The following is a 15,378-nucleotide window of genomic DNA, read 5'->3' on the forward strand; positions in this document are numbered from 1 at the left end:
ATGTTATTTTTGTGCATGCATTTTTATTGGCTTATTTTTCAGCCTACCAATTTGGGGGCACCTGACATCTGGGGCAAGAAAAACTGAAGAAAATTGCGTCGGCTGCATCTTTTATACCCCTGGCACACTGACGTCAGGAAAGAGGCGACAGCAGCCGACCGAGGGCAGCCTGCCAGCAGGACAACCCAAGAGTAATGACTGCAACAGTGAATACACTTGAACATCTACATTTATGGTAGGTACACAACTGTACTTTACAGGTTTTACTTTCACACCTTCTCTCTTTTACAAGGCTAACCAGACATACCCAGAACTCACAGGGCACAGGTAGGAACTCAAATTTCTTCACTACTGACTATGGGGGCTATAGAGGCAGTTCCTGCAAATCAAGCAGGCCTAGGCTTTTATTCAAGGCTTTTTCTGGTTCCCAAGTAAGGGGACACCTGGCGCCCTATTCTGGATCTGTCCATTCTAAACACTTTTCTGGTGATTTCCAAATTCAAGATGCTCACCCTTCAACAATTACTACCAATGCTGGAAAAGAATTCATGGCTGGTAATTTTGGATCTCAAGGAGGCTTATCTGCACATCCCAATAAGGGAAAGTTGCAGGCAGTTCCTTCACTTCAGGTCTGGGGAGCAACACTTTCAATTCTCTGCATTGCCCTTTGGCTTATCTACTGTTCCCAGAGTTTTTACAAAGTGCCTGGCTCCAGCCATTGCTTTTTTCAGGCAGAGAAATATTCAAATTTATCCTTACCTAGACGGCTGTCTCATTCACGCAAATTCCCCAGAACAACTACAAAAGGATTTGGATTTTGTGAAGAACATTCTCACCTCTTTGGGTTACACTCTCAACGAAAAGAAGTCAAAGTTGGTTCCTTCAAGGGAGATTGTTTTCCTGGGATCAAGTCTGAATACAGCCAAAGAGATGGTATCGACCCTCAACAGAAGCAAAAAGATCTTTCCTCTAACTTTATGAACTTGGCAAGCATGACCTAGCTCTCTGCAAGGCAATTCTTGCACGCACAAGGGTTCATGGCTTCATGTATTTTGATGATCCCATATGCAAGGCTGCATATAAGAAAACTTCAATGGTAGAATCTTTGGTGTCAACACACATAGGACTTAGACTTGATTCTTCTCCTGATTCCCCATCTACAAATGGAGTTCCTCTGGTGGGCGACAGCCTGTTCCCAGAACAAGGGTCTGTTTTTCCAGCCACCACCTGCCAACCAGACTCTCACCACAGACGCTCAGATGTTGCATGGGGGGGGGCTCATCTGGAGGGCAGGGGCATACAGGGGACTTGGAACACCCAACAGATTCATCTGCACATAAACTTAAAAAAATTGATGGCAGTGCAGCAGGCCTTGCTGGCTTTCAAAGACTTACTCTACCCTGGGACTCTGCTGATCAGGACAGACAATACCACAGTCATGTGGTACATCAGCAAGCAAGGGGGGACTCACTCTTACCCCTTGTGCAGACAAAGCATGAGGCTATTGTCCATAGCAGCATCCATTGGCTTGCATCTAATAGCCCAGTATCTTCCAGGGAGGCTAAACTCCTTGGCGGATCATTTGAGCAAATATGTTCTCGATCCTCATGAGTGGCAACTGAACAAGGACATTTTCCATCGCACCACTCATCATTGGGGCACCCCACAAGTGGATCTTTTCTCCTCTCACACCAGTCATCTCCTTCCAACCTTCTGCACCAGGGAGTTTTGCAACAAAGCTTGGAGGGTGGATGCATTGTCCTTCCCATGGACGCAACTCTCAGTTTATGCATTCCCTCCTCTTCCTCTTCTTCCCAGAGTGCTGCTAAAGATAAGGGACGAAAGACCACAGGCTATTCTGATAGCACCAGATTGGCCCAGGCAGTATTGGTATCCCCTTCTTTGCAGCCTTTCCCAGGCTCAGCCTTGGCATCTTCCCCTGGTACCAGATCTGTTGGTTCAGCGAGGGGGAAAGTTCCTTCATCTTCATCATCAAACACTGCATTTGACTGCCTGTCTAATACTCTAAATCTTTCCCAACAGGTGGTTGAAGTTCTTCAGGAGGCCTAGCACAAGAAAATCCTATGCAGATATATGGAAGAGATTTTGCTCTTGGATGCTAGCTAAAGGAGAAGACGCTTCTCATCCTTCTCTTTCACTCATTCTTGACTACCTAGCAGGTTTGCTTAATGGTGGACTTTCCTTTTCTTCAATCAAAATTCATGCTTCAGCAATTTCGGCTCATTGTTCTTTTGAGCAACCCATTTTTTCTCACCCCTTGATGAATCAGCTCCTGAGGGGAGTTAGTAATCTTAGACCTCCCAGAAGAGCTCCTACTCCTGCTTGGGATCTTAATTTTGCCCTGGAAAAACTTACTCTGCCTCCCTTTGAACCAGCTGCCTCTACAGATTTGAAGTTTCTATCCTGGAAGACTGCTTTCCTTTTAGCTATTACTTCAGCTAGAAGGGTATCTGAGCTGCAAGCCTTAATGGCAGTAGAACCTTTCATTATTTTTCACTCAGATCGGGTTTCTCTGAGAACCAATCCCTCCTTTATGCCTAAGGTAGTTTCCAGTTTAACCCTTAACCAGTCTATTCACCTGCCTAAATTTTTTTTAACAATTCCCAAAATAAAGGAGAAAGGATTCTGCACTCTCTTGATGTGCATCGACAGCTGAGATTTTACTTAGGACGAAATCCTTTCGAAAATCTGAACAGTCATTGGTTAGTTTTGCTCCTGGGGCTCAGGGTAAAGCTATTTCAAAACAAACCATCTCCAAATGGATTGCTCATTGTATTTACTTTTGTTACCTGCAGCATGAGAAGGTTCCCCCTCAGGGTATTAGGACCCATTCTACTAGAGCAGCCTCTACCTCTGCAGCCTTTCTGAGAGGCTTGCCTACTAAGGACATTCTATAAGCAGCTACTTGCTCTTCTGTCCATACTTTCACAAAGCATTACAATCTACCCTTGTTTTCTAAATCCAGGGCTGGTTTTGCCTCTGCAGTTTTGCAGGGTCTCCTTACCAACCCTTAATCTGTGATCCTTCCTCCCCCCTTTGTCTTCTTACTGGACTTTGGGAATCAACCCATTTGTGAGGACTGCAACAGTGAAACACGAAGAAGATAGTACAGTTATGTACACTTACCATAAATGTAGATGTTCGAGTGTATTCACTGTTGCAGTCCTGGTTTCCCACCCTCCATTCCCCCTTTTTAAGGCACAGACTATAGATTTTTATTTTTATATGACGTGTCCTGGGTGCTACCATTCCTGGATTAGCCTTCTTTTGGGGGCTCCTGACAGTTAAGGCAAGAAAAACTGAGGAAATGGCATTGGCTGCCACCCTTTATACCTGAAGTACTGACATCAGTTTTACAACCGGTGGCAAGCCAACGTCATATACCAAGGACTCTGGTATTTGGGCCGACTGAGGGCTACCGGAAGCCGGATAACCCATATATGAGGACTGCAACAGTGAATACACTCGAACATCTACATATATGGTAAGTGTACACAACTGTACTTTATGATGCTGCTGAGGCCTCAGCCAGGTCAGCAGGATCAGCATCTACTTTGAGAATGTAGTTGTGGCTACGGCTCCCAGCTGTATCAGATGACTTTAAAGCAAAGCTGGTTGATGCCCCTGTGGACAATGCAGCTCTGTTTGGTACAAAAGTGGCTGATTTATTTAAATCACTACAACAACAGGGGAAAGAGATGCAGGATTTAAAACACCTGCTGGTCTGTCCTGTTCCAAAATTCCAGAGGAATTATCCAGCAAAAACACAGTTTATTAGAAAGCACTCTCGTCCTGCTGCTCCCACAAGGCCCAGAAAAACAACCAGGAAGCAACCCATTCCTGCCCGAGCTTCCTCCTCCTGTAGCCAGGGGCCACCCTTTCAAGACAGGCCAGGTAGTGTCTGACTACTTGCCAACCTTAACCCCCTCACCCCCCCCTCTCGGTGCGTCTCTCTCACTGTCTTCAACTATGGCCATCCATCACTTCAGACAAATGGGTATTTTATGACCTGCTTATGCCTCCAAAGAGAAGGGGTATCCCACAACCTCCAAATTAGCAGTGCCACCTATTACAGCCAGTACTAGAAACCTTGATGGCTCAAGGCACCATCGAAACAGAACCACTGGCTGTAAAAGTAAGAGGTTTCTACTCCAGGATTTTCCTAGTCCCAGGAAAAGACGGTCCTTGGAGACCAGTTCTGGACATCTCTCTAATCAACGTCTTCCTTCAGGTTCCTACTTTCAGGATGTTGACCTTACCAACTCTTTTTCTGCTCCTTCTTCCCCAAGGGTGATGGCTACCCTAGATATCAAGGATGCATACCTTTACATCCCTATAAGGTCCAGTTTCAGGAAATACCTTAGGTTCTATGTGGTCCTTCTCACTTTAAATTCTTTGGCTTGCCTGTTGGGCTTTTCACTACACCCAGAGTATTCACCAAATGTCTGGCTCCAGTTATTGCCTTTTGCAGGACAAAAGGAATCCAGATATTCCCTTACCTGGATGACTTACTTATCCAGGCATACTGCAAACAGCCCTCTTGCAACACTTACAAGTTGCCATTACTCTCTTACAGACCTAGGATTTCAGATCAACTTCCCAAATTCTCACATGGAACCTTCTCAAGACATTGTCTTCTTGGGGTGCAGGATTCAGACAGACATCATGAAAGCCTCCCCCCCCAAAAGGTGGAAAGCTTAACAAAACACCTACTTCTAGTCCTCCAGACAACAGAATTGACCACAAGGCAGTACCTCAGGCTCCTGGGCTACATGACAGCCACTATCCCCATGTTACCATTAGTAAGAGTCCATATGAGGAAGTTGCAGTGGTACCTAAGGTCAGTCTGGACCCAGCACTCCCACCCCTTGAAGTACAGGGTTCCCCTACTGCCCTGCCTCAAAGTAGAAATCCATTGGTGGTTGAAACAAGTCAACCTCAATCCGGGTCTTCCACTCCAGACACCTCAACCCAAACAGATCATGCACACAGATGCCTCAGACTTGGGCTGGGGAGCAACTCTGGGCCATCTGAAAGTGCAGGGGTTGTGGCCAAGGCCACACAGAAAAGAACACATCAGTATCCGAGAGATGAGGTCAATACTTCTGGCCCTATGAGCCTTCCAATTCAGTCTACATCAAGGACCACTAAAGATCTTTACAGACAATACCACAATGCTGTGGTATCTCAACAAGCAGAGGGGGACCAAATCTTACTTGCTTTGCAGATTAGCTCTCCTGGTGTGGGAACTGGCTACCTCCCAGGGAGGTATCCCTGCAGCCAGTTTACATACCTTCAAAACAGAATTCTCAGGCAGACTCCCTCAGCAGATCCATAATGAGCTACCACAAATGGATGCTTCACAGGGATGTCTTCCTGGACCTGGTACACCGGTGGGGTACACCTCAAATAGACCTGTTTGCCTCCTCCATCAATGGGCAACTTTCTTCCTTCTGCACCAGACTCCCACATCCTCAGGCAATGGCAACAGATGCCTTCTCAGTCTCTTGGAAGAGGAGGTTTCTCTATGTGTTTCCCCCCTACCCCTTGTACAGAAAGTCCTGTTGAAGATCCAGCAGAAAATACCAAAAATCTTGTTGGTGACTCCCTACTGGCCAAGAGACAGCATTGGTCCCCCCTACTCTTGCAGCTGTCCAAGGCCAGTCACCACAAGTTATCCCTCAGAGTTGACCTTCACACACAGCACAAGGGATCGCAAATACACCCACAGTGGCAATTACTGCACCTCACCCTGTGGCTGATAAGATTCTGATCCCTTTCACACACCATTACAATAAGGGCATGCTCACTGTCCTGCAAGAGGCCAGGAAACCAAATACAAGAAAATCTTGCCTATCAAAGTGGAAGAGATTTTCTATATGGTGTCTCAAAAGACATTTGAACCCGCTTGCAAGTGAGACCCCTCTAGTACTGTCTTACCTGTGTGAACTACTGCAGACAGGGTTGGCCTACTCATCCATAAAAGCCCACTTGTATGCCATTTCAGCACGTCTTGCTCTAGATCCCCCCCCTTCAGCTTCCAAACTACCAGCTAAGTTATTCCCTAAAGGGGTCCTTAAAGATGCCCTTCACCTGAGACCCCCCCCCCCCCCCAGGAAGCCATCTCCACCCCCATGGGACCTTAACTATGTTTTGGAAAAGCTTACGCTTCCACCTTTCGAGCAGCGGACAAAGCTTCCCTAAAACATTGTACATGGGAAAACTGTCCTACTCGTGGCCTTGACCTCAGCAAGAAGAGTGTCAGAGCTGCAAGCCCTCATGGCTATTCCACCTTTCCTAGTATTCCACACTGACAGGGTTACATTTAGAACCAACCGGTCCTTCATGCCCAAGGTGGTGAATGACCTTTCACTTAATCAAGCCATCCACCTACCTTCATTCCTAGCCCACAGGGAGATAGTGAGAGAGTACTCCATTCCTTATACTTGCACAGGCAACTCAGGTTTTTCCTGCACAAAACCAAGCTCTTCAGACAAGCTGATTAAGTGTTTGTCTTCTTCCACCCCAGGGTCCTAGGGAAGGCAGTTACCAAACAAACAGTTTCAACATGGATCTCCAAAGCTATCACCTTTTGCTACAAATACCATGGGAAATCCTTGCAAGGTACCATTAAAGCACACTCCACCAGGCAATGGCCTCCTCAGGAGCCTTCTTCAGGGGTTTGGATACCTCAACTATTCTTGAAGCAGCCACTTGGTCATCAGTGCACATCTTCACCAAACATTACAAATTAGACAATATTTCCAGAGCCAGGATGGGATTTGCCATATTGGCTATATTTCATGGAGACTGCCTCTAGACCACCACCCCCTTCTTCACACTGAGCTTTGGCACTCACCCATATGTGTTGAATACTGCAACATATAAATAGAAGGACATAGAAAAGTTGTGTAAAATCTTACCATAACCATAGATGTCCTTCTCTTCCATGTTGCATTATTCCTTCCCAACCACCTTCCCTTCATGCTGCATTTCCCCTTTTGAATGGCACAGGACTGGCATTGCCCTTGCTAGGACTGCTTCCAACTGGGGCTTACAGTTCTGAATGCTGGTGCGGGCAGATGTCATTTTTATGGTCCACGTTCCACTAGCCATGTCAGATGGCCCACTCACCATACAGTGACTGAAATCTTTTATATACTGGCCGGACGTGTGGGGAGCAAGAGGAGTAAACCCATATGTGTTGAATACTACAACATGGAAGAGAAGGACATCTATGGTTATGGTAAGATTTTACACAACTTTTCTTTTCTTTGGTACAGCAGAAAATCTCTATTTTCCCTATGTGCTCTGTCCTCTAACTATACCATTTTTGAAACATCTCTTCTTGAGCAATCTCATACTCAGTCCTCCTTTTCTTCATTTCGACCACTGTCTTTTACAGTTTTATCAACTCATCTTAATATCTGTTTAAAGCTTCTTCCATTTTTTTCCAGTCTTTTGTTATTTGTATTGATATACTCTTTCAGTGTTTCGCTTATTTTATTTAGCTCTGAGCACATTTGACTTATGTTTTTTTCCAGTAGATTAATGGAAGCTATGTTTTGCACCAAAGCTGGAGCTTGAGCTGCTTTTTGCTGAACAGCTGAGGATTCTTCCCAGTCATTGTTTTCTCTTCACCTTTTCCAGTTGATTTTTTTTTCATGCCCTCTTAGTTTCATCTTTGCTGGCATCCAGGTAATGTACTCAACTGTCAAGTAACTGAATTTACTAAAAGTGACAGAGTTCCTGGCCCTTGTCTTTCAGTTTATTTCACACTGGGAGAGCCAAAGTTTATGATTTAGCAGGCTATTTATTTGTCAAGTAACTGCTACAGTTGCAGTGGCTGTTTTGTGCTGTTTTGGCACAGTAAACTACTGGCTGTACTTAATCTTAGTCATATATGCAGTTTCTACATCTGACTTCCAGATGATTTCTGCTGTGGTACTGTATTAAAAGTGAAGTTGTAGTGGTGTTATTTCCTTTGTTTAATGCTGCTGTGTCTAGTTTTAGTGTTTAAAAACTTTGTTGTAAAAATAAGAAAATAAACATTTCTGACGAGAAACTGATTTATTTGCTAATCCCATGTTCATACTTTGCTGCTAAGTGTTTCAAGCTAGAGTTAGGTATTTGGTCTGTCATCGTCTGAGTCTGTTACCATAGGGGAGAACAGGTGAAAATGAATGTGTTCCAGAAAACTGTTAAATGAATAGTGCCTGTTAGCAGAATAACACTGCCTCTTTTCAGCTGGGCTGTCAAAAGTTTCTTAGAAAAACGAATAAATTAGTTAAAGTCTGCTTTTTTGCTTACTTTTAAAATGTTTTTTTTTTTCTTAGGCTTCACCTCTTTTGTAAGCGATTTTGCAGAATGTTGTTTTCCATTTTAAAACATAATTTTCAGGAAATAATTTTAATCATGCAAATTTATGTCTCATTATACTTGCAGACAGTAGTGGAAAGAACCAAAAACTAATTTGCTTATTCTCTTGTCTTTATAATACATTGAAATAGAAGATAAAAAGTTTATTTTTCTTCACTTTGTGTATTGAACAAACAGATAACTGATCTGAGGTTGACTCTTCAACGTGCTGAACAACAACAGGCCAGAAAAGAAGATTACCTACGCCAGGAGATTAGTGAACTGCAGCAGGTAGAATAACCAATGTTATATGATGCATTTGTCTGTAGATTAACTATAACTAGACAGTTAAACAGCGCTGTGAGCAAGCTACAGTAATGTAATTACTTTCACATGCACCATACTACATTTCATTTATGCTCATTGGATTTTAAATTGCATTTTTATAGAAGCATGTGATATTTGTTTACTTGATTTCAACCTATAGCATGTTCTTTCAGTATACAATTATTTCACTTTTCAGAAAGTGTCATCTGCATGTAAGAGCTTAGGTTTTAAATTCATTAACTCTTCTTTTAAAATATATTCATTTTAGTTTATTTTTCAATAACTTTACTGATGAACTTTTCAGCAGGTGCTTAAAATGCTTTGTTTGCTGATTAATTGTATTTTATTGGCTAGGTGGATGTCCTTCATCGTTCACTGTTGCAGTATTACTTACCCTTTACCTTTGGCAGGGTACTTCCCATATGTATCATATATTCAGCCAGCATATCAAAGTTTGGATGCATTCCTGTCAAGCTACTTGTCTGACCTATGATCAGAGTGTGAAACTATGAAGCGTTACATAAGGGATGTCCAGGTGCGAAAATGCTCAGAACTTTTTTTGCCACCAGCCCAAAAGTAAGACTTTGAATTTTGTTTCAGTCCTGTTAGCTGTATGGCCTGAGTCATTTTCTGTTGCAAATGGGCAGATATGTATCCTTATTGGTGAGTATTCCTTTTTTGTTTATCGTCTGACTGAAAAGTATTTTTCATGTCATCTGAAAGGGGTAGGTGTCATATAAAGACAGACATGCCAAGAGTTTAGTCTGTTTGCTCTGTTTGTAAATTCTTTTGTTCCTAAAACATTGAGTTGTTTAGCTTGTCTTTAACATTTACATAGAAAACTAAAGACTATAGGAGCTGGCATGAGAAGGATGGCCTGTGAATCTTCCCAGTTGGACCTCCGTCAGCAGCTGCTAAAAAAGCTAACGATTTTGGCGCCCAAAACATTAGTTGTTGTTCAGTCAGACGTAGATGTCTTTTCTATAAAGGTTGATGAGCCCTCAGACCACCAAGTTTTATAGCTGCTGGCTCCCACTTGTTGCATCCTCACTGGAGGCCAATAAGGAGCAACATATAAGCATATCCATCATGACAGATCAGATGGCCAGTTTGGCTGCAAAGAGGGATCCCTGGCTTGTTAGCTGTGAGGAACTGGAGAGCATACCTCAGATTCCAGTCCATGAAGAATTCTTGCTATTTCTTTTGAGGTATATCAGGGGTCAGATCCTCCCTGGTATGTCTTTGCTGATATTCACAAGAAGAAGAAGCAAAAAACAAACATACCTCTCCTTCTGCACCTTCTACTTCTAGAGATCCACAGAAAGAGAGGTATGACTTTTCCCAGAGGCTTTTTAAAGCAGTTCTGTTGCTGAAGTCCCCCTCATTTCTTTTCCTGTCCTGTCTCTTCCTCCCCTCATGGGAGAGTTAGGGAGAAGTGGAATCTCTGGCTTATTTATTCTGGATCCATTCTCCAGTAGTATTTTTTGTAAGAGGAAGAGGATACCATGTCACCTGACTCTCCCCTAGAGAAGGAGGTTTTATTTTTTTTTAGTATTGTAGCATTTTCAGTTGGAGGGAGAACGCAAGTCTGATGTACAAAAGGAGGTTTTATGACTACAAAAAAAGTGTTAAGGTGTTATGACTTGCTATACATGGGAGTCCTCAAGCCTTCAGCAGTACCTCCTGTGTTAAGAGGCTGTACAGGATACTTTCACTCCAACTTGTTTAAAATGCACAAACCCAACCTGTAGCACCTAAAGAAAATAGTAGGTTTTATAAAGTCCCAAGCACTTCTATGTTTCTTTACAAAAATCTTTCTTCAGATCCAGCAGTAATATCTGTAGAACTTGACAAACCTGTCAAGCTGCTTCCATCGTATAGCTATTTACATAATAACAAAGAAGTAGGACTATGGGTAGGTGCTCAGAGAAGGTGTACACATTTTCAGAAGGAATGATAAACTTGACCAGGACCCTGAGCAGAACTGATTTTCCATTGGCAAGTAATGTTCGAAGCCCTAGCCTCATGGTTTAGAGGGATGAAACTTTATGCTTCAAGCAGCCAATGTTTGATTAGCAGCATGAGCATTAAAGAGGTCAGGGAGGAAAGGATGGACTAGAGTGTCTGAAGCAGTCTTGCCCATTCTGGAGAAAATGGCTTGGCCTGCCACATTAATACCTATTAAAGGGTTGGTGATCTCACATGGAAGAAACCGAGCAAGCTGATGCTGCTAGTGATGTATGCACTCCACTGAGTTGGAGAAGTAGATCTTTATCTGCCCTACAAGTTACAGCATTACCTAATGAGATCACACTACAGAATCTGCAGTCCGGCCTGCTCCCTACCACCTGATTCTGTCTGCACGAGACAAAAGTAGCTATTAGGGTTTCCCCAGGCAGGAACAACTGGGCCATTGGGCACTTTCCTCACCCAAGGTTGTCCAGCTCTTACCCTTGCAGAGTAAATTAACAGATTGGATGTAGGTAGGACAGCTGCTGGAACTGAATAAACAAATCCTTTGGAGATGGGGGGAAAAGTTATTTTTGAAATATAAGATGTACATGAACTTCTAGTAGAACAAGCAGATAGGTCCTTGATTTAATGTAGTATCTTAAAAGCTGATTTATCATCTCTGCATAGAAAGTATAAAAAATGGGTTTTAGCTCAGCTTCACAAAAGTCAAGGAATGTATCACCTTTAATGGAACTCAGCAGGCTAAATAGTCTCTCTTTTGTCCTTCCTGCTTTATCCCCATTGGACTGAGTTTGTCCTTTGGAATTCCTGGGCACTTAACTTTACACATAACATAATTTTCTTAAGATCAGTAAGGTCAGCAAGGAGGCTGTTTGAAGCAGACATGGACAGGATAATGAGGAAGTTCTTGAAGACCCAGATCCAACTAGAAGTCCTCCTGGCACCAACCACTTTTGGAAATTCAGGAGCTGTCCCACCCTCCCATGATTGTGACTCATTCTCCAATCCAACCTTCAGACCCAGCAACTCTGAATCCGAGTGTGCACCTAGGATTGCCAGTGTCATGTCCAAAAGAGTTTCTGTGAATCCAACTATTTCTTTGACTTGTTCAATTCTGATTGCTTCAGATCTTGACAGGTCCCAGTGCTGAAGGGTTGGTGGCCATGTCAGGGGTTCCAGATTGATTCCAAAATGTTGGGATCCATCCCTTCCTGTTGGTGCTTTGGCCCACAACAGCTTGGCTCTGGTGTTGGCTTTGGAGCTGAGACAAACTGGTTCTCGGAACTTGCCTTTGTTGGGTTCCTCAGAACCTATGGGGGGGGGTCTGCTTCAGGACCTATTTTAGCTTCAACCTTTTAAGGCCTCTGAGAGAGTCTTCTTTCAGTCTAGAGAGCAGGCTTCTTTCCCCCACTCAGAACCATTCTTTCTTCCACTGGCTTCTTCAGGCCCTCTGCCTTCTTAGGGTCTTGAGACAGCCCATATTGTGTACTCCCCATCTGTTTTTGGAGGCTTCCCTGGAGCATCCTAATGGGGATGTACACTGAAAGCATATGTGGAAAAGGAGGCACTTGGACTCCCCTCAGAAGTCTCTCACAAGATTATTGATTTCTGTGAGAGGTAGGGGTCTCACAGATCCCTCCTTGAAGACATTGTCTTTGCTGAGATACTAGAGTTATTAAGGTAGAACGATGAATGGTCCATTGATGCTCCCTCCCAGGAGGAATTTATATTCCTCAAGGCTTTTGGGGTAGGCTCGTTTACTTCTTGGGTAGTCCCTCCAGCCAGTGAACTGGTGGATTTAGTTTAGTGGCAGGCTTGAAAGGAACCAGACATGGTTGAACCAGTGTCCCATTAGCCTGATAAAATCTTAGTTTCCTTGAAGGATCATCACCTCTGGTACAAGGATTTCTCCGTGGATTCCATGGTATACCACCAGCCACCAAGAAAGAGCTTGCAGAGGAGAGCTGTACTCTCTGTCCCCCTAACAGGGATTCCAGGGCACTGGACAGATTTGGAAAGTGGGTATACACTTCAGCTGCCTTCACAGTGAGGACACTAAACTACCTGGCTCAATGTAACATGTTTTCAGAAGGTCTTAATGAAGGAGCTTCGTGTCCCTCTCTTGATACTTAGCTGCAGAAGACAGAAAATTAATGGATACGCAGCTGGCTTCCTTCCAATCCCGTAAAAAACTTGACCATGCACCTTATTTATAATGAGGCTGATGGCACATCGAGAACAGCAGGCACTGATTTAGCTGTTTGCAAGCAGTCCTGGATGTCTCTACAACTTTGCAGAACGCTTCAAAACATTCTTTATTAATTCTTCCCATGACGGATCTACTCTCTTTGGAACTAAGGTGAAAGAGAGACTAGATGCAAATAGTATGGCGTTGGAATACAGTTTTCTACCCCCCCCCCCACTCCCTCACTCCATGGACCTTCTCCAGGAACTAGAAAGGGGCAAAAAGCTGTTGTTCTGCAACTCTCATGACTTTGCTTTTTGCGCTTCTAGCAATAGGCCCTCCCAAAGGCAGAGGCTGAGGCTGGAAATAATCACACTGGATGTCACACCAACAGCATAGGTGGTCCACAAAATCAAGGGTTTCATTGCTGCTGAAGGGTTGCCCGACTTCTGCACAAGATTTGTTAGTGTAGAGAATCATAACCAGAAACTATACAGTTCCATTCCGTTTTCACTCCCAATTCAAAAAGACTAACCAAGATCCCATCCCCTGCAAAGAAAGGCTGCAGCACAAGAGATGCAAAAGCTGCTAGACAAATGAGTCTTCTAGGAGGTCCCACAAGACCAACATGGATCCAAAGTCTGTTCGAGATTCCTTTTGGTACAAAAGAACGAGGGCTTCCAGCTCATCTTGGACCACAGTCACTTGAACCAGTATGAGAAACAAAGTTCCAGATGGTCACGGTTCAGTCCATTCTGCCTTTGTTAAGGAAGGACAGTTGGATGTGCTCAGCAGACTGTCAAGATGTATATGTCAAGATAGACAGACACTCCATAAGCTTCCTCCCCTTTTGGCTAGAACACAGTCATTACCATTTCAAATCCCTTCCTGTTGGTCTCACCACAACCCCCAGGTGTCCATTTGCATGGCGATGTTCACAGCTCACCACAGACTGCAAGGGCCCCATATGTTCCCATATTTGGAGGACTTGCTTATGACAGCTCTGTCTGGGAATTCTACACTTCAAGCCAGGGACTCCTTGCATCAGCTTTTCTCCCATCTGGGAATTGCAATCAACTGGGCAAAGTCAAAGTTACACTCTGTCCAAGCAATAGAGTTCATCGGGGCCCATCTAGATACCACCACCTTGCAAATTGCTAGACTCGAGGATTCCTTCCATTTGATAACAAGCACTAAAAGTTCTGTAGAATCAACCCCCCCCTGGCCAGGTGCATATTACATCAGCCAGGGTCATTGGCTGTGTCTATCACCCTAGTTCTGATTTTCAGCCACTGGGGCAAACCTTCCTGCAACCTGTTCACCACTCTCTCCTTATCAAGTGCATTAGTTATTTTGCCTTGATCTCCCGGAAGTGGAATCCCCGATGGATGCATCTGGCATCTGATGGACATTCATTAACAGCGCAGATTCTTCTTGCACCATACTTAGTTTATTAGAAAGACAGACCAACTTTTTGAAGAGGTATCAAAAGTGTCTCGCTCAAGATGGCTATCTGAATACGTCTAATATGTGTAAATGGAGAACGGTCTGGCAGTGCCTGGTACTCCCAAAGCCCACTCTGTTAGGGTGTGTGACGATCGGGGAGATATGGGCGAAGGCCGCCAGCCTAGTCAAATAACATTTGATAGATAATTCTATCAACTGTATAAATAAATGTAAAATACAGGCATGTTTTCTTGATAATAAATGTAAAATACAGGCATGTTTCTTGAGTGTAAAGAATACTGTGAAATGTGGAACTGCAAAATATGTGACAACATTGCACTCTACTGGCCCAGTGAAGCATGTTGTACCCTTTCATGTTAGAATTCAGCCCCAGGGCAGCTGGATGAAGATTGCATGCCCATTGTTTTAAGGCTAAAGTTTATGACTAGAATTTAGATGTGGAATGTGGTTTATTGCTCTGGTTTCTGCTGGCATATACATATGAAATGTCTTGTATTGTAAGTTTCTGAGAAGGTGTTAGATTGCTAAATAATGCAGTTTGTGGCCTAAGAACTCAGACCAGGTGTTAAGATGATGCAGTATGAATACTGGGAAAACCTGTGTCAAAAATGATGTAATTTTGGGAAGGCCTTAGAGACATGTTTGTTAGTAATGTTTAAGTACTATTTCTCACAAGAGACTAAAAGCATTTTGATCTTGGATATCCACTTATCAGCACTCTGCCTTGTGCTCACATGTAAGTCTTAGCACTGTGATTTCTTGTAGGAATAGTTAAAGTTAGTAACTCTGTGGTGTAGTAGTTTTGTCTTGTGTTTTAATTATTTATTATTAAATATTTTTAAAACCTTCTAGCTGTGGCTGATTTGTGTAGAGATAAGCTCTAGAGTACATTCCATATTTATAGAGGTTATTGTAATAGGCCACACTAAAGTAAGCCTTGATTGTTAGTCATACTACCGTTAGATATTAATATTGCACAGTAATAATTGGACACCCTTTTAAGGGCCTTTTAGTAGCTGATATTATTAACTGGGTGGTGGCAGTAA

General features: G+C 43.4%; 1 protein-coding gene across 1 annotated transcript in view; it reads left to right on the plus strand.

The window, feature by feature from the left end:
* Positions 1-15,378, plus strand: part of TMF1 (TATA element modulatory factor 1) — a 1,367,094-nt gene that overhangs the window by 761,905 nt on the left and 589,811 nt on the right. The window contains exon 8 of the mRNA XM_044076393.1: positions 8,578-8,670. Coding sequence (XP_043932328.1) covers positions 8,578-8,670 — 93 coding nt within the window. The remainder of the gene's footprint in view (positions 1-8,577; positions 8,671-15,378) is intronic.

Source organism: Protopterus annectens, chromosome 7.part0, assembly GCF_019279795.1.
Source record: "Protopterus annectens isolate FY-2018-M chromosome 7.part0, PAN1.0, whole genome shotgun sequence".
Lineage (NCBI taxonomy): Eukaryota > Metazoa > Chordata > Ceratodontiformes > Protopteridae > Protopterus > Protopterus annectens.